The 18659-nt window shown below is 42.2% G+C and overlaps 1 protein-coding gene across 1 annotated transcript in view; it reads right to left on the reverse strand.

The window, feature by feature from the left end:
• Positions 1-575: 575 nt before the first annotated feature.
• GPR26 (G protein-coupled receptor 26) overlaps positions 576-18659 on the reverse strand; it is a 29933-nt gene continuing 11849 nt past the window's right edge. The window contains exon 3 of the mRNA XM_073354961.1: positions 576-807. Within this exon, the coding sequence (XP_073211062.1) occupies positions 576-807 (232 nt within the window). The remainder of the gene's footprint in view (positions 808-18659) is intronic.

The raw sequence follows: 18659 nt of genomic DNA on the forward strand, positions 1-18659 counted from the left end.
AAAGGACCTCAGATACTACAGCAAAGGGGCCATATAAGTATATAGGTAAACAGACAGATAATTTTCTATTAAGCTTTAACAAGATTTTCAATAGGGACCTACTCAAGCAGCCAGGTTAGCATCATTCTCTAGTTCTAGCAAGGGGGATCGGGTGGAGCATCATATAGAGCCAGCAACATGTGCAAGCCAGGGATGCACACTGCAGCTTTTTAGAGTCATTTTAAAATGGACCCTGCAGCGTTTTGCTCCTGCCACTTCTATGGCTCCCTCAGATAAGGATAGGGTTTGACCCATTATGGATGCATCACCCTGCATTGAAGTCGATGGGATATTTGTGTTTGGAGAGACGACAGGTTCAGGTATCAATTACAACACTTCATGTCAAAAGAAGGACATGTGAAGCAGCCAGCTTCACTCTGAAAGTTGTTACATGGGCTGCTGATGAGGTGCAAGCTAGACTGTGAGCTTCAGTGAATAACGTTCATGACCATTGCTAGTTAATGATAGCTACATGTTACTCCCCCACAACCCCCTTGTATTCTTCCATCTTTCGTGGAGATTCTGTGCCAGCTTCCTCATTCAATCATTTGCAATATATTCTGATTGTGCGATTCGCTTGTGAGGGCTGAGGAATTTATGGAGCTTCTTTTAAGAATCTTGTTTATTATGTCCTTCCATGTCTTCTTGTACTGGTGTCGTAATAAAGAGTACACAAAAGGGTCTGAAACAGCTTTGCTGTAAGCCAAGCACTTGGAAATGACTCCCCAGTGAGAACTGATGGGGACTACAGATGATAATTCTACCAGTCTGCCAAGAAACAGGGAAAAGTGTTACTGAGAGAGAGACATAACAGTACAGATGGAAACAGAGCAAACTGCTAGTGGTACACAAATTGGATCAGGGAGCGGAATTTTCTTTGTATTGTTCAGTTCTTAACAGAGCAAGGGACTACAATTTCAACATAGTCCATTGGTTCTACATACAGGTGCCTTTATTATAAATGGAAGTTACATGCCTACCTTCGTGTGCAGGTTATCAGAGGACTATAACTGGATGACCAGTTCTGTGCACAACAAAACAAACCCACACAGACCAAGTACCAGTTGTACTGGTTTTTATGTGGTGGTTCTTTTTTGTGAAAACCACATTCTACACACAAACCATATATAGCTGCCTTCTTGGGATCTTGAAGTTACTGAATGATAGCATCAAGAACGGAAAAAAGTATGAGCCCACCTCCCCAAGATCTTTAAACTAAATGTAGAGGCCAAATTCTCATGTTTTACTCAGTCCTTTCTCAGATAAGCCTGCATTTAGTGTAGTCTGAAATCCTGAGGAATCATCTCTGGATCTGACCTGAGCAGATATGTTCACTATATTGGGCCACATACAGCCAGCTGTAAGTAAATGCATTCCACTGGCTTCAATGCAGTTGCATCCACTTGGAGCAAGGCTATGTTTACTGTTCAAGCTTGATTTTTGGAAATATTGATATGAACATGACTTTACTTGTATGAGCTCTCCCATCTGGTAACAAAGCAAAAAGAAAACAAAGAAGGTTGATTTAGAGCAGGTCCCATTCAGCGTGGGTCTCAGACTGAGGATTTAGGGACCTCACACAAGTCTTACGATACATACCAGATATTCAACAATTATTCTTTGACTTGCTAGGCCATATCCTATCTGTATGCCCATCCTGAGAAGGTGTAATGCTTTCTTTGATCTCTACTGGGATGCTTATCCCTATAAGGTCTTGGTCTAGTAAAGGAAAGCATGAATTTACACTTGACTTTTTTTCAGAAATTATTTTGAATAGTGGTGTATCATCAGGTTCATGTTTATTATTGGTTTTGCTTAGTCACGAATTAATTAATTAAATGAATACAGTCTTCACTGAAAATTTCCTATTAAATATCATGCTATTATCACACAATCACTTGTGCACAACAAATTAATCTCAACTATTACAAGAACCATTTTCCAAATTGTATAAAATAATTTTCTAAATATTGTCCTAAAACCTTTTTTAGTGTGCTCAAGTCCAACAACGAGAGGAGTGCCATTGCTCAGGCTAATGGATTGCATGTGTAGAATACACTGCAAAACAAAAACAACCTCCCCCCTACCCCCAAACACAAAGAACTACTGCAGTGAATCTGAGCCCAGCTAAACTAACTGGGGCTTGAACTATGGGTCTAAAAATATCAGTGTATAGATTCCTGCTCAGGCTGAAGCCCAGACTCTGAGACCCTCCCCGCTCGATGGGTGTCAGGACCTAGGCTCCAGCCCAAGTGGGAACGTTTACCCTGCTATATTTAGTTCTGTAGTGCAAGCCTCATGAACCTGAGTCAGTTGACCCAGGCTCTGAAACTTGCTGCTGCAGGGTTTGTTTTTGCAGTGTAGATGTATCCTAAATCTTGAAGGATGGTAGTTCCTGTAATGTTCTTGATAACTTTTGTATATTAGACATTTTGGAAATCTTCCTGTTGTCACAGAGGAACCATATATCTCTTCCTGTTCTTCTGGACCAACTCTTGAGCAGCCTGGCTAATGACCCTAGATGGTAGCAAGTATCATGAGTGTTATCTATCTGGCTCTAAAATAATCGTTGACCCATCCAATTTCTATTAAAACTAATGGAAAGATTCCAATTGTCTTCATTCAACATTTGATCTGTCTCTAAGAAAAGGGGGCAATGTAGGAAAATTCATCACTGAGAGATCATCTGGAGGCTAATATTAGAGAGATGTTCTGAATTACTAAATAGTCATTTAATGGAAAAAAATATACATTTGCAATATAGCAATGCGAATTTTTCAAAGCAGCAGGAAAAAAGAATTTCTCAGCTAAGTTACTTCAGTTTGTGCTGATTCAAATACAGATACTTCATTTTGTGATATTTCAGGCAATGTGACAAAGACAATATTGACTATAGTGCAAGCTTTTCTCTTGCAATGTCTTTGAGAAGCACTGAAGGGCAGTTCTGCTCAATATGTGTCCAAAATTGTTGAAAAACAATTGATTTTTCCAGAACAGTGTTTCAAAAGATGCATGTCCTGCTATGTGAGAATAAAATGCCCTGATTTGCACTGGGAAATTAAATCTTTGCTGAAAGTTTTTAGCAGCAGGTGCCCCTGAACATGTACAGCAAATGGGTTTATTGCTAGTGTTCCTGCAGGGGAAAAAATGTCAGTACCGTTTCAGAGAGCGTGACTGAGGCGCAGTTTATGAAGCAATATTAAAAGTAGCTTTGTCTGACTCAATCATCTTACAAATGTGTATGTCTTCTCCCTTGATTTATTAGTCTTTTGCTTAATTCCTCTCTGAATCATGCTTTTTGAAGGAGAATTGAGAAGTGGCATGGGCCAAAGTTTACAGCACTGCACTGGGACTGAGGAGACCTCTGTTCCTTAACTTGCTCCGCAACGAGCCTTGGGCAAGTCACGTCACCTCTCTGTGTTTCTCTTTCCCTTCCCACCCTTTGTTTGTCCTGTCTACTTACACTGTAAACTCTTTGGCTCAGGAGCTGTCTCTTACTATGCCCTGGTCTACACTACAAAATCCACACCCCAGAGCAATGTAATTATAGTGACCTAATCCCTGCTGTAGACAGTGCTGTGCTGATGGGAGAGCTTCTCCCATTGGCATAGCTACCTCCTCTCAGGGAGGAGGAGTACCCATGCCATTGGGAGAAGCTCCAGGTAGGCGTCTTCACTAAGCAAGACAGAGGCACCATTGCAATGCTGTAAGTGTCGACAAGCCCTATTTGTTTGTACAGCACCTAGCTCAGAATCATAGAAATGTGGGGCTTGAAGGGACATTGAGAGGTCATCCCTGTGCTTAGGCAGGACCGAGCATACCTAGACTATCCCTGACAACCGTTCAACCTGTTCTTAAAAACCTCCAATGACAGGGATTCCACAATGTCCCTAGGAAGCCTAACTGCAAACCTAACAGAGCTTAATGACCCTTATAGAAAGATTTTTCTAATATCTAACCTAAACCTTCCTTGCTGTAGATTAAGCCCATTACTACTTCTCCTACCTCCAGTGGACATGGAGAACAACTGACCATTGGCCTCTTTATAACAGCCCTTAATGTATTTGAAAACTGTTATCTGGTCCCCTCTCAGTCTTCTTTCCACAGTGCTAAACTTGCCCAGGTTTTTTAACCTTTACTCATAGGTCAGGTTTTCTAAACCTTTTTTCATGTTTGTTGCTCTCCTCTGAACTCTCTCCAATTTATCCACACCTTTACAAAAGAGTGGTGCTCAGAATTGAACCTAGTTCTTCACCTGAGGCCTTGCAGTGCCAAGTAGAGCAGGGCAATTACCTCCTATGTCTTACATGTGACATTCCTGCTAATACATCCGAGAATAGTAGCTTTTTTTGCAACTGCATCACATTGTTGACTCATATTCAATTTACTTTCCACTATACCCCCTAGATCCTTTTTGGAAGTGCTAGCATCTAGCCAGATATCTCCCATTTTGGAGTTGTGTATTTGACTTTTCTTTCCTAAGTACAGTACTTTGCATTTGTCTTTATTGAATTTCATCTGTTGATTTCAGATCAATTCTCCAATTTGTCAAAGTCATTTTGAGGCTGTATAATGGAGCCACGATCTCAGTTGGGGCCTGTAGACATTACTGTAATGTAGATATAAATGAAGATAGTTCTATGTCTTTTACACTAGCATTTAAATAGTATTTTGTATGGGGGGGTGTTTGTTTATATAAATGGTAAAGTTTCTTAGTGTGATCTTAGATGTGGCAGGAACAGTGAAAGAAAGGGAATGAAGGAGTGACACAGCAGAAAGGTGGCTCCCATGATAGAAATTCAGGTAACCATAGCTGGTCATCTTGAATTCAAGTGAAATGTTCCCAAAATCAAACTTTACATTTGTGATAGCTGTACTCTCCAACATGCCAGTTTTCATATTTTTTATTTGCTGTGAAAACCACTTTTGCTCTCATAGTTTCCCAGTCAATATCATGATGATAAACCTTTCATAAACCACAGGGGGACTTTTCATTTTAAATTCAGTTGACAAACATGCCTTCAATGTCTGCGCATTGCACAGTGTAATTACTTGCACTCTGTGAGCTGTTACTGTCACCTGTTGCCAATACCATGAATGTTTAGATGTATATGAACTAAGACTTAAATTAAATTAAATTAAATGGAATCATTGTCCATGGACAGCAAGTGAAGACAATGTTTGGCTATTGAGTTTAAACCAAAAAGTGCTGTACTGTAGATTAGTTTCCCTTTCAAATAATTGCATATTGGCTATTGCATAACTGTCAGGTTTCAAATGGGTTTTTTTTTCCATCACACATAACCAGGACCCCTTCATGTTGAAGATTCCCATTAACAAATTCTGTTCAGGTTCTCTAATCTTTTCTTCATATAGCCATTCTAAAATTGTTTGGTAACAGGCTGTATACTTCTTTCTCAGACAAAGGAAGTGCACTAAAATGTGGACAGAAGTCAAGAGATCATATAGGAGAAGAATGAATCATTCAAACTCTGGTAACTACAGAACACTTTACTGGGTAAGACATTTCATATTCTGATAGAGTTTGATGGAACTTCATTAAATTCAGCGGATGCCTTCAATAACCAAGATGTGAACTTTGTGGTTGACCCTGTGTCAATCAATTCCATAAATTATAATCAATCTTCCCTAAATGCACATCAAGTAGACAGCTGGAGGAAGCAATCCAAGATTCTCTGGTTTTTTTCCTTCAATGATTGAGTCCTATTAGAAATCCCTCACTTTTATCAACAGAATTTTTAGTAGTTTATTAAATTATATTTAAGTGTCCTTGAAACTTACAATTTGCATAATACATAGCACATTATTTTTAACTATACATATATATATTTCTATGCCTGTGGTTTTATTACAGATTTAACATATGTAATAAAATCCCAGGCATAGAAATGTACACAGAGCCCAATGCTGAATGTTGGACAATGCACAGATAATTCCATGATGGATATTCAAGGCATATTGTATTTGTCATCATCTTTGAAGGAAGATTTTGTTTCCTATTGATGAGGGACATTCTATGCATCCAGTTTCAATTTTCATGACACATTAGAGCCCCAAAGTGACATTTTCAGTGAAGTAGCATTAATATTTTAGTGCCATCTGTAAATTAAATTCCACAGCATCATCTATATAATTCCAAATGCCTTAATGCTTCAAAGCTGTAAAGCTGTATTTCTTGTAATATTTTGTTAATATTTTAGAATGTTATAATTATTAGAAAGGATGTCATGTAGATAATAAACCTTTTAACTTCACATCCAGTAAACAGGAGCAAATGTTTGTTTAGTTTGAGAATTAAGACATTAATCTCTTAGGCACTCTAATGAAACCCCTTTGTATTAAAGTCAAGTCAGTGCATGCCTCTGTGTCTAAACATTTGTTGTAGTGAAAGCTTTTACTGCAAACACACTAAAGAAGCTTAGACAGTGATGTAGTTCCAACATACTTGTTTTTCAGTGCTGTAATTTGAGAACAGTTATAGGAAAAACACAGTATAGAACAGATAGTCTCAAACATTTTATCATTAAACAGTGAGACAAAACAGACATTTTCTGGGTCTTAGATGATCATATCAGAACAAATCCATTCATTTTCCAGAAATTTGGTTAAGACTTTCTCTAGTGTATTATCTCCATTTAGCCTGAATTCTTATTGTTTTAGTATACATCGAAGTACTAAAGGGCCAATTTCTGCCCTCAGATATTTGCACACAACACCCATTGACATCAGAATTTGACCTGAATAGTTTCTGATTAAATATATTGTACTGCTGAGATCTTTATTTTCAAGGCTTTATCAGAGAGTTTTGGTGCTACATGTTGATTTCTGTGTTAATTGTTGTAAAGCAGCTCTGGGCACACAGCTCTTCACCTTATTGTTTGGTAAAATGGGAGTCTGTTAACATGATAGATTTCAGAGTAACAGCCATGTTAGTCTGTATTCGCAAAAAGAAAAGGAGTACTTGTGGCACCTTAGAGACTAACCAATTTATTTGAGCATAAGCTTTCGTGAGCTACAGCTCACTTAATGCATCCGATGAAGTGAGCTATAGCTCACGAAAGCTTTTGCTCAAATAAATTGGTTAGTCTCTAAGGTGCCACAAGTCCTCCTTTTCTGTTAGCATGATGACCTCCTTTTGATAAAGTGCTGTTTTAATAGCCACTGCACTGGATAACCTCCAAAAGCATGAAAATGACTGCTTCTTAGTGATTGTGAGCAGTCTTATTAATAGTCAGTCTTGCTTCTTCACTGTGTGCATGTATCATGACCTGCCATATTCTGCAAGGAATCAGAGTGACATGTGAATTCCTATAACCTGACCTGTGAGCCCCAGAAGCCATTTTTTCTAGCCATTGTCATATCTCCACTTCACATCAACTAAGGCTTTTAACTGAGACTAGAAGGCTATTTTTTTCAAAACTGGCCACCCAAAATTGGTTATAAAAATCACGTACTTATATGCACAAACTAGCAAGTGGGAACCCCTCATGGGAATTCTGTACCCAACTACTCATTTGTACAAACAGGATTTTGTGTGCAAAGATCAGACAAGCAGGTCTGAAAAATGTGGCATTGTTTGTTTGTCAAATGTTTCATGATGACATAAGCGAATTCTTACCTTTTTTGTTTAAAATTTGAGAATTCATTTGTTAGGGCTAGTTTTTGCTGATATTGTGGGATAATTCATTAATTTGGGGCCTGATTATGGACACAGAATTTACTCACATGAGTAAATGTTGAATATTATGTAATAATATGAAGGGCCTAGAGTCTGCAATAGGTGCCAAAAAAATTGAAATAAAAATATTTTTATTTTCCTATTTAAAAGATACATACAGAAAATAAAGGGATGTGTGAGAATGTTTTCTCACTAATTTTATTTTAATGGGCACCAGGTTTAATATAAACAAGGGGAAGTACTTTTTCCACACAATGGCAAATTAAACTGTGGAACTCATTGCCACGGGATTCATAGATTCATAGATTCATAGATATTTAGGTCAGAAGGGACCATTATGATCATCTAGTCTGACCTCCTGCACAATGCAGGCCACAGAACTTCACCCACCACTCCAAAAAAAGACCTCACACCTATATCTGTGCTATTGAAGTCCTCAAATTGTAGTTTGAAGACCTCAAGGAGCAGAGAATCCTCCAGCAAGTGACCCATGCCCCATGCTACAGAGGAAGGCGAAAAACCTCCAGGGCCTTCCAATCTGCCCTGGAGGAAAATTCCTTCCCGACCCCAAATATGGCGATCAGCTAAACCCTGAGCATATGGGCAAGATTCATCAGCCAGATACTACAGAAAATTCTTTCCCGGGTAACTTGGATCTTACCCCATCTAAAAACCCATCACAGGCCATTGGGCCTATTTACCATGAATATTTAATTACCAAAACCATGTTATCCCATCATACCATCTCCTCCATAAACTTATCGAGTTTAATCTTAAAGCAAGATAGATCTTTTGCCCCCACTACTTCCCTCGGAAGGCTATTCCAAAACTTCACTCCTCTGATGGTTAGAAACCTTCGTCTAATTTCTAATCTAAATTTCCTAGTGGCCAGTTTATATCCATTTGTTCTTGTGTCCACATTGGTACTGAGTTTAAATAATTCCTCTCCCTCTCTGGTATTTATCCCTCTGATATATTTATAGAGAGCAATCATATCTCCCCTCAACCTTCTTTTAGTTAGGCTAAACAAGCCAAGCTCCCTGAGTCTCCTTTCATAAGACAAGTTTTCCATTCCTCGGATCATCCTAGTAGCCCTTCTCTGTACCTGTTCCAGTTTGAATTCATCCTTCTTAAACATGGGAGACCAGAACTGCACACAGTATTCCAGGTGAGGTCTCACCAGTGCCTTATATAACGGTACTAAAACCTCCTTATCCCTACTGGAAATACCTCTCCTGATGCATCCCAAGACGACATTAGCTTTTTTCACAGCCATATCACATTGGCAGCTCATAGTCAACCTATGATCAACCAATACTCCAAGGTCCTTTTCCTCCTCCGTTACTTCTAGTTGATGCATCCCTAGCTTATAACTAAAATTCTTGTTATTAATCCCTAAATGCATGACCTTACACTTCTCACTATTAAATTTCATCCTATTCCTATTACTCCAGTTTACAAGGTCATCCAGATCCTCCTGTAGGGTATCCCTGTCCTTCTCTAAATTAGCAATACCTCCCAGCTTTGTATCATCTGCAAACTTTATTAGCACACTCCCACTTTTTGTGCCCAGGTCAGTAATAAAAAGATTAAATAAGATTGGTCCCAAAACTGATCCTTGAGGAACTCCACTGGTAACCTCCCTCCAACTTGACAGTTCACCTTTCAGTAGGACCCGTTGTAGTCTCCCCTTTAACCAATTCCCTATCCACCTTTCAATTTTCCTATTGATGCCCATCTTATCCAATTTAACTAATAATTCCCCATGTGGCACAGTATCAAACGCCTTACTAAAATCTAAATAAATTAGATCCACTGCATTTCCTTTATCTAAAAAATCTGTTACTCTCTCAAAGAAGGAAATCAGGTTGGTTTGGCACGATCTACCTTTTGTAAAACCATGTTGTATTTTGTCCCATTTACCATTGACTTCAATGTCCTTAACTACCTTCTCCTTCAAAATTTTTTCCAAGACCTTGCATACTACAGATGTCAAACTAACAGGCCTATAATTACTTGGATCACTTTTTTTCCCTTTCTTAAAAATAGGAACTATGTTAGCAATTCTCCAATCATATGGTACAACCCCTGAATTTACAGATTCATTAAAAATTCTTGCTAATGGGCTTGCAATTTCTTGTGCCAATTCTTTTAATATTCTTGGATGAAGATTATCTGGGCCCCCCGATTTAGCCCCATTAAGCTGTTTGAGTTTCGCTTCTACCTCAGATATGGTGATGTCTACCTCCATATCCTCATTCCCATTTATCATGCTACCATTATCCCTAAGATCCTCTTTAGTCTTATTAAAGACTGAGGCAAAGTATTTGTTTAGATATTGGGCCATGCCTAGATTATCCTTGACCTCCACTCCATCCTCAGTTTTTAGCGGTCCCACTTCTTCTTTCTTTGTTTTCTTCCTATTTATATGACTATAGAACCTTTTACTATTGGTTTTAATTCCCTTTGCAAGGTCCAACTCTACTTGACTTTTAGCCTGTCTCGCTTTATCCCTACATATTCTGACCTCAATAAGGTAGCTTTCCTTACTGATCCCTCCCTTCTTCCACTCCCTATATGCTTTCTGCTTTTTCTTAATTACCTCTCTAAGATGCTTGCTCATCCAGCTTGGTCTACAACTCCTGCCTATGAATTTTTTCCCCTTTCTTGGGATGCAGGCTTCCGATAGCTTCTGCAGCTTTAATTTAAAATAATCCCAGGCCTCCTCTACCTTTAAACCCATAAATTCTTCAGTCCAATCCACTTCCCTAACTAATTTCCTTAATTTTTGAAAGTCAGCCCTTTTGAAATCAAAAACCCTAGTTGCAGATTTATTTTTGTTAATCCTTCCATTCAGTTTGAACTGAATTAGCTCATGATCACTTGAGCCAAGATTATCCCCTACAACCATTTCCTCTATGAGATCCTCATTACTCACCAAGACCAAATCTAAAATGGCATCCCCTCTAGTCGGTTCAGCAACTACTTGTTGAAGGAATCCATCAGCTATCGCATCTAGGAAAATCTGAGCCCTATTATTATTACTAGCACTCATCCTCCAGTCTATATCTGGGAAGTTAAAGTCTCCCATGATCACACAGTTTCCATTAGTATTTACTTTATTAAAAACATTAAAAAGGGCTCTATCCATATCCAAATTAGATCCCGGCCGTCTATAGCACACCCCAAGCACTATCCCAGGGGAGGCTCTAATAGCTTTCTTCCCCAATTTAATTATTGCCCAGACAGACTCAGTCATATCCATTTCATCGCTTCTTATTTCTTTACATTCTATCTCATCATTGATATACAGTGCTACTCCACCACCTTTACCTTTATTTCGATCTTTCCTAAACAGCACATACCCTTCAATACCTGTAGCCCAGTCATGACTACTATTCCACCAGGTCTCTGTTATACCTATAATATCTGGTTTCACTTCCTGCACCAGTAACTCTAGTTCCTCCATTTTGTTACCTAGGCTCCTTGCATTAGTGTACAAACAGCTTAATTTTTGCTGTTTGGCCTCACTCACATTCTGTACCCTATTAGGCACGGTTATTTTACTACCAGTATAACCTATTAGACTTGTATCTACACTGCCCTTCCTCCTACCTACAGCTGTATCCACTCTTACTTCATTTTCTTTCCACTCTATGCTAAATTCTGGCGTGGAGATTACCTGGACATCTCCCAACCATCTCCCCCAAATTCCTAGTTTAAAGCTCTCTTAATCAGTTGTGCCAGCCTCCATCCTAGAAGTCTATTTCCTTCCCTACTCAGATGAAGTCCATCCCGAGAGAACTGTCCTCTATCCATGAATGCCTCCCAATGGCCATACATCCCAAAGCCCTCCTTATAGCACCACTGCCTAAGCCATCTATTGATAGTCATAATCTTGTCACACCTTTGTTGCCCTTCTCTAGGAACAGGCAGAATCCCACTAAAGATCACCTGAGCCTCAATTTCCTTAAGCGTCCTCCCCAGCCTAACATAGTCTCCCTTAATACTTTCCAGTGAGAATCTAGCCGTATCATTTGTTCCCACATGAAGGATAATTAGGGGATTCTTTCCCGCTCCCTTTAGAATCCTTTTTAACCTCAGGTCTACATCCCGTATCTTAGCACCTGGAAGACAGCACACCCTCCTATTTTCTGGATCAGCTCTGGTTACAGGCCTATCTATTCTTCTCAATAAAGAGTCCCCAATCACATAGACCTGCCTTTTCCTAGTGACGGTGCTATTCTCCAGTCTATTCCCTGTTCCCTCTGGCTGCAAGTTTTTTCCATTCCCATTCTCCCTTGTAATCCTTTTTAACCCATCCTGTATCCTCCTGGGGCTCATATTTGGTGTAATCTCCATTAACTCTTCCCCTTTTCCTATAGGACTAACCGCTCTTCTCTTCTTCCTTGCCCTGTCACCTTCAGTGACTACCTGCTGAGCCCCTTCTTCATTTTCCAACTCTGCAAACCTATTCTGAAGCTCTATTTCTCCTTCACTAGCCCGTCTTTTCCTCTGCCTAGTTCTTTTAGTCACATGCTTCCACTGACCACTTTCCTCACCCAGTCTCCCCTCAGAATTCCCTAGTCCTGCTTCCATCTGCAAGTCTGAGCTTTTCCCTTCAGATACCTCATGTCTTTGCTCCATAATCTGCTCAAACCCCTTCCTAAACTCTACCAGACTTTCCACCTGCATCTCCAAACCTCTGATCTTTTCCTCCATCAGCTCTATCAGACGGCATTTCATGCAGACAAAACTCTTACCAGGTGCCCCCTCCAGGATCATGTACATACCACAGCTTCCACATCCAGTCATCTTCATTGTGTCATCTGCTACATGGGTCACTCCCACTGCCACCTCTGAATCTGTCATAGCCTTCCCACCTAAATCCTGTTAATCTGGGAAACACAAACCACACCAAAACACCACCACCCACAGCAAAACCAAACCCCACACAAGCACCACAAGACAAACTCCCCTTTCAAACTCCCACTCAAACTCCCCTGTTTACAGCTCTGTTTGCTAGCTCCTGTGCTGCTGCAGCTGTCTGTGCTGCTGCCTGACTGGCTGCTACCTTTATAGGACCCCTAGTCAGTGAAGCCCCGCCCCCTAATCAGGGCTCAGCTTCTCTCCCAGCACAAAGCCCCTGCAAGCCTCTACACATACAAATACTACCAATACAAAGCTAAACAAACACAAATACCTTCTCCTCCAACAGAACTCCCACTCAAACTCCCCTGTTTACAGCTCTGTTTGCTAGCTCCTGTGCTGCTGCAGCTGTCTGTGCTGCTGCCTGACTGGCTGCTACCTTTATAGGACCCCTAGTCAGTGAAGCCCCGCCCCCTAATCAGGGCTCAGCTTCTCTCCCAGCACAAAGCCCCTACAAGCCTCTACACATACAAATACTACCAATACAAAGCCAAACAAACACAAATACCTTCTCCTCCAACAGAACTCCCACTCAAACTCCCCTGTTTACAGCTCTGTTTGCTAGCTCCTGTGCTGCTGCAGCTGTCTGTGCTGCTGCCTGACTGGCTGCTACCTTTATAGGACCCCTAGTCAGTGAAGCCCCGCCCCCTAATCAGGGCTCAGCTTCTCTCCCAGCACAAAGCCCCTGCAAGCCTCTACACATACAAATACTACCAATACAAAGCTAAACAAACACAAATACCTTCTCCTCCAACAGAACTCCCACTCAAACTCCCCTGTTTACAGCTCTGTTTGCTAGCTCCTGTGCTGCTGCAGCTGTCTGTGCTGCTGCCTGACTGGCTGCTACCTTTATAGGACCCCTAGTCAGTGAAGCCCCGCCCCCTAATCAGGGCTCAGCTTCTCTCCCAGCACAAAGCCCCTACAAGCCTCTACACATACAAATACTACCAATACAAAGCCAAACAAACACAAATACCTTCTCCTCCAACAGAACTCCCACTCAAACTCCCCTGTTTACAGCTCTGTTTGCTAGCTCCTGTGCTGCTGCAGCTGTCTGTGCTGCTGCCTGACTGGCTGCTACCTTTATAGGACCCCTAGTCAGTGAAGCCCCGCCCCCTAATCAGGGCTCAGCTTCTCTCCCAGCACAAAGCCCCTGCAAGCCTCTACACATACAAATACTACCAATACAAAGCCAAACAAACACAAATACCTTCTCCTCCAACAGAACTCCCACTCAAACTCCCCTGTTTACAGCTCTGTTTGCTAGCTCCTGTGCTGCTGCAGCTGTCTGTGCTGCTGCCTGACTGGCTGCTACCTTTATAGGACCCCTAGTCAGTGAAGCCCCGCCCCCTAATCAGGGCTCAGCTTCTCTCCCAGCACAAAGCCCCTGCAAGCCTCTACACATACAAATACTACCAATACAAAGCTAAACAAACACAAATACCTTCTCCTCCAACAGAACTCCCACTCAAACTCCCCTGTTTACAGCTCTGTTTGCTAGCTCCTGTGCTGCTGCAGCTGTCTGTGCTGCTGCCTGACTGGCTGCTACCTTTATAGGACCCCTAGTCAGTGAAGCCCCGCCCCCTAATCAGGGCTCAGCTTCTCTCCCAGCACAAAGCCCCTACAAGCCTCTACACATACAAATACTACCAATACAAAGCCAAACAAACACAAATACCTTCTCCTCCAACAGAACTCCCACTCAAACTCCCCTGTTTACAGCTCTGTTTGCTAGCTCCTGTGCTGCTGCAGCTGTCTGTGCTGCTGCCTGACTGGCTGCTACCTTTATAGGACCCCTAGTCAGTGAAGCCCCGCCCCCTAATCAGGGCTCAGCTTCTCTCCCAGCACAAAGCCCCTACAAGCCTCTACACATACAAATACTACCAATACAAAGCCAAACAAACACAAATACCTTCTCCTCCAACAGAACTCCCACTCAAACTCCCCTGTTTACAGCTCTGTTTGCTAGCTCCTGTGCTGCTGCAGCTGTCTGTGCTGCTGCCTGACTGGCTGCTACCTTTATAGGACCCCTAGTCAGTGAAGCCCCGCCCCCTAATCAGGGCTCAGCTTCTCTCCCAGCACAAAGCCCCTACAAGCCTCTACACATACAAATACTACCAATACAAAGCCAAACAAACACAAATACCTTCTCCTCCAACAGAACTCCCACTCAAACTCCCCTGTTTACAGCTCTGTTTGCTAGCTCCTGTGCTGCTGCAGCTGTCTGTGCTGCTGCCTGACTGGCTGCTACCTTTATAGGACCCCTAGTCAGTGAAGCCCCGCCCCCTAATCAGGGCTCAGCTTCTCTCCCAGCACAAAGCCCCTACAAGCCTCTACACATACAAATACTACCAATACAAAGCCAAACAAACACAAATACCTTCTCCTCCAACAGAACTCCCACTCAAACTCCCCTGTTTACAGCTCTGTTTGCTAGCTCCTGTGCTGCTGCAGCTGTCTGTGCTGCTGCCTGACTGGCTGCTACCTTTATAGGACCCCTAGTCAGTGAAGCCCCGCCCCCTAATCAGGGCTCAGCTTCTCTCCCAGCACAAAGCCCCTACAAGCCTCTACACATACAAATACTACCAATACAAAGCCAAACAAACACAAATACCTTCTCCTCCAACAGAACTCCCACTCAAACTCCCCTGTTTACAGCTCTGTTTGCTAGCTCCTGTGCTGCTGCAGCTGTCTGTGCTGCTGCCTGACTGGCTGCTACCTTTATAGGACCCCTAGTCAGTGAAGCCCCGCCCCCTAATCAGGGCTCAGCTTCTCTCCCAGCACAAAGCCCCTACAAGCCTCTACACATACAAATACTACCAATACAAAGCCAAACAAACACAAATACCTTCTCCTCCAACAGAACTCCCACTCAAACTCCCCTGTTTACAGCTCTGTTTGCTAGCTCCTGTGCTGCTGCAGCTGTCTGTGCTGCTGCCTGACTGGCTGCTACCTTTATAGGACCCCTAGTCAGTGAAGCCCCGCCCCCTAATCAGGGCTCAGCTTCTCTCCCAGCACAAAGCCCCTACAAGCCTCTACACATACAAATACTACCAATACAAAGCCAAACAAACACAAATACCTTCTCCTCCAACAGAACTCCCACTCAAACTCCCCTGTTTACAGCTCTGTTTGCTAGCTCCTGTGCTGCTGCAGCTGTCTGTGCTGCTGCCTGACTGGCTGCTACCTTTATAGGACCCCTAGTCAGTGAAGCCCCGCCCCCTAATCAGGGCTCAGCTTCTCTCCCAGCACAAAGCCCCTACAAGCCTCTACACATACAAATACTACCAATACAAAGCCAAACAAACACAAATACCTTCTCCTCCAACAGAACTCCCACTCAAACTCCCCTGTTTACAGCTCTGTTTGCTAGCTCCTGTGCTGCTGCAGCTGTCTGTGCTGCTGCCTGACTGGCTGCTACCTTTATAGGACCCCTAGTCAGTGAAGCCCCGCCCCCTAATCAGGGCTCAGCTTCTCTCCCAGCACAAAGCCCCTGCAAGCCTCTACACATACAAATACTACCAATACAAAGCCAAACAAACACAAATACCTTCTCCTCCAACAGAACTCCCACTCAAACTCCCCTGTTTACAGCTCTGTTTGCTAGCTCCTGTGCTGCTGCAGCTGTCTGTGCTGCTGCCTGACTGGCTGCTACCTTTATAGGACCCCTAGTCAGTGAAGCCCCGCCCCCTAATCAGGGCTCAGCTTCTCTCCCAGCACAAAGCCCCTGCAAGCCTCTACACATACAAATACTACCAATACAAAGCTAAACAAACACAAATACCTTCTCCTCCAACAGAACTCCCACTCAAACTCCCCTGTTTACAGCTCTGTTTGCTAGCTCCTGTGCTGCTGCAGCTGTCTGTGCTGCTGCCTGACTGGCTGCTACCTTTATAGGACCCCTAGTCAGTGAAGCCCCGCCCCCTAATCAGGGCTCAGCTTCTCTCCCAGCACAAAGCCCCTACAAGCCTCTACACATACAAATACTACCAATACAAAGCCAAACAAACACAAATACCTTCTCCTCCAACAGAACTCCCACTCAAACTCCCCTGTTTACAGCTCTGTTTGCTAGCTCCTGTGCTGCTGCAGCTGTCTGTGCTGCTGCCTGACTGGCTGCTACCTTTATAGGACCCCTAGTCAGTGAAGCCCCGCCCCCTAATCAGGGCTCAGCTTCTCTCCCAGCACAAAGCCCCTACAAGCCTCTACACATACAAATACTACCAATACAAAGCCAAACAAACACAAATACCTTCTCCTCCAACAGAACTCCCACTCAAACTCCCCTGTTTACAGCTCTGTTTGCTAGCTCCTGTGCTGCTGCAGCTGTCTGTGCTGCTGCCTGACTGGCTGCTACCTTTATAGGACCCCTAGTCAGTGAAGCCCCGCCCCCTAATCAGGGCTCAGCTTCTCTCCCAGCACAAAGCCCCTACAAGCCTCTACACATACAAATACTACCAATACAAAGCCAAACAAACACAAATACCTTCTCCTCCAACAGAACTCCCACTCAAACTCCCCTGTTTACAGCTCTGTTTGCTAGCTCCTGTGCTGCTGCAGCTGTCTGTTGATGGCCAAAAGGTATAACTGGGTTCAGTGAGGAAAGAGATAGAGGATGGTACAGCTAGATGTCTAAATATAAAGATATAAGGAACGGACGCATGAACTAGCAGCATTACTGCAAATCAAAGTATATTAGCATATAAATTAGAAAGGTACATCTATCATATTATTACATTAGTAACTCTAAAAATACGGACCAAAGTCATTCAGAAACAAGGAGTATGGGTACATGTCAGTGACTGGAGCTAACAAGGTTTGTTATAAATTAAAGGGGCTTATTCTTAATAAGGATTTAATCACATGTTTCTACTTCAGAGCTAAAAATAAACAGGTGCCTCCAGTACTTGTTTGAATCACTGAAAGTGCTGGTTTTTAACCCCAGTTAGATAAGCTTTTACCTGGCTAAACCAAAAAGTTACTTTGAGATCACCTTATTCTAAACCCAGATTAATCATCACGCCTCATGATTTACAGTTTCGTGGCCTCAATTCAGCAACGCATTAACCCACATGCTCCATCCCTACACAGCATAGCAGGTAAGCACATATGTAATTGAAGCATGTGGTTAAGTGATTTGCTGAATTAGGAACAGATTGATGAAAGAGGGCCTGAGTGATTAACTTTCTCTTTCCCTGCATACCTTATATTCACTCTTTGCTTAGAAAAATGACTAGGCGCTCAAGCCTGACAAGTGTTGAGAACTCTGTTCCCAATCCAGGAAAACACTTGGATATCTGCCTCACTTTGAGCACTCGATAGACCCATTGACTTCAACAGGATTACTCACATGCTTAAAGTTAAGCATGTACCTAATGTGCTTTGCTGGATTTAGGACAGACTGCTCAGCACCTTGCAAGACTGAGCCATAAGCCACTATGGAGAAGAACCTTAAAAATCACCATTCGTCCTTAAGTGCAAAGCTTTAGTGTAAAATGAAGTTAGCCTCTTGAAATCAGACAAATACTCTAGCGCTGACATTGTAAAGCATGAGACTGAAGACTAAGTGGTTGTAATAATCTAAAAAGTGTCAGAATGTGTTACCTAGAAGATCTTATTACTGTTATTAAGTGGAATTTATCAATAAATACAGTCACATTCTGTCACAAATAAACACCATGCATTTAATGGTCATGATTGTCATGGGCATAACATCATGAATGACACTCAAGCCTCCAGTTCTGGCAAGAGATTTTAAGCCCTTTTTTTTTAAATATACCAAATATCATAAATATGCCAAAAAATTAACTTAACCTTTTAAGTTGTGCCCACATATGTTGGGTCTGACTTTCCAATAATTTATTTTCACTGGAACAGCATTAAGTAATATTCAAGAAAATATTTCCTTCTCCAGTTCTGCACCAGAATTTTTCTGCAGTCCTTTAATGAAGAATGCAAGTTGTACATTCCTTTCCAATATATGTAACTTCAG

This window comes from Lepidochelys kempii, chromosome 7 (assembly GCF_965140265.1).
Source record: "Lepidochelys kempii isolate rLepKem1 chromosome 7, rLepKem1.hap2, whole genome shotgun sequence".
In the NCBI taxonomy this organism is placed as follows: Eukaryota; Metazoa; Chordata; order Testudines; family Cheloniidae; genus Lepidochelys; species Lepidochelys kempii.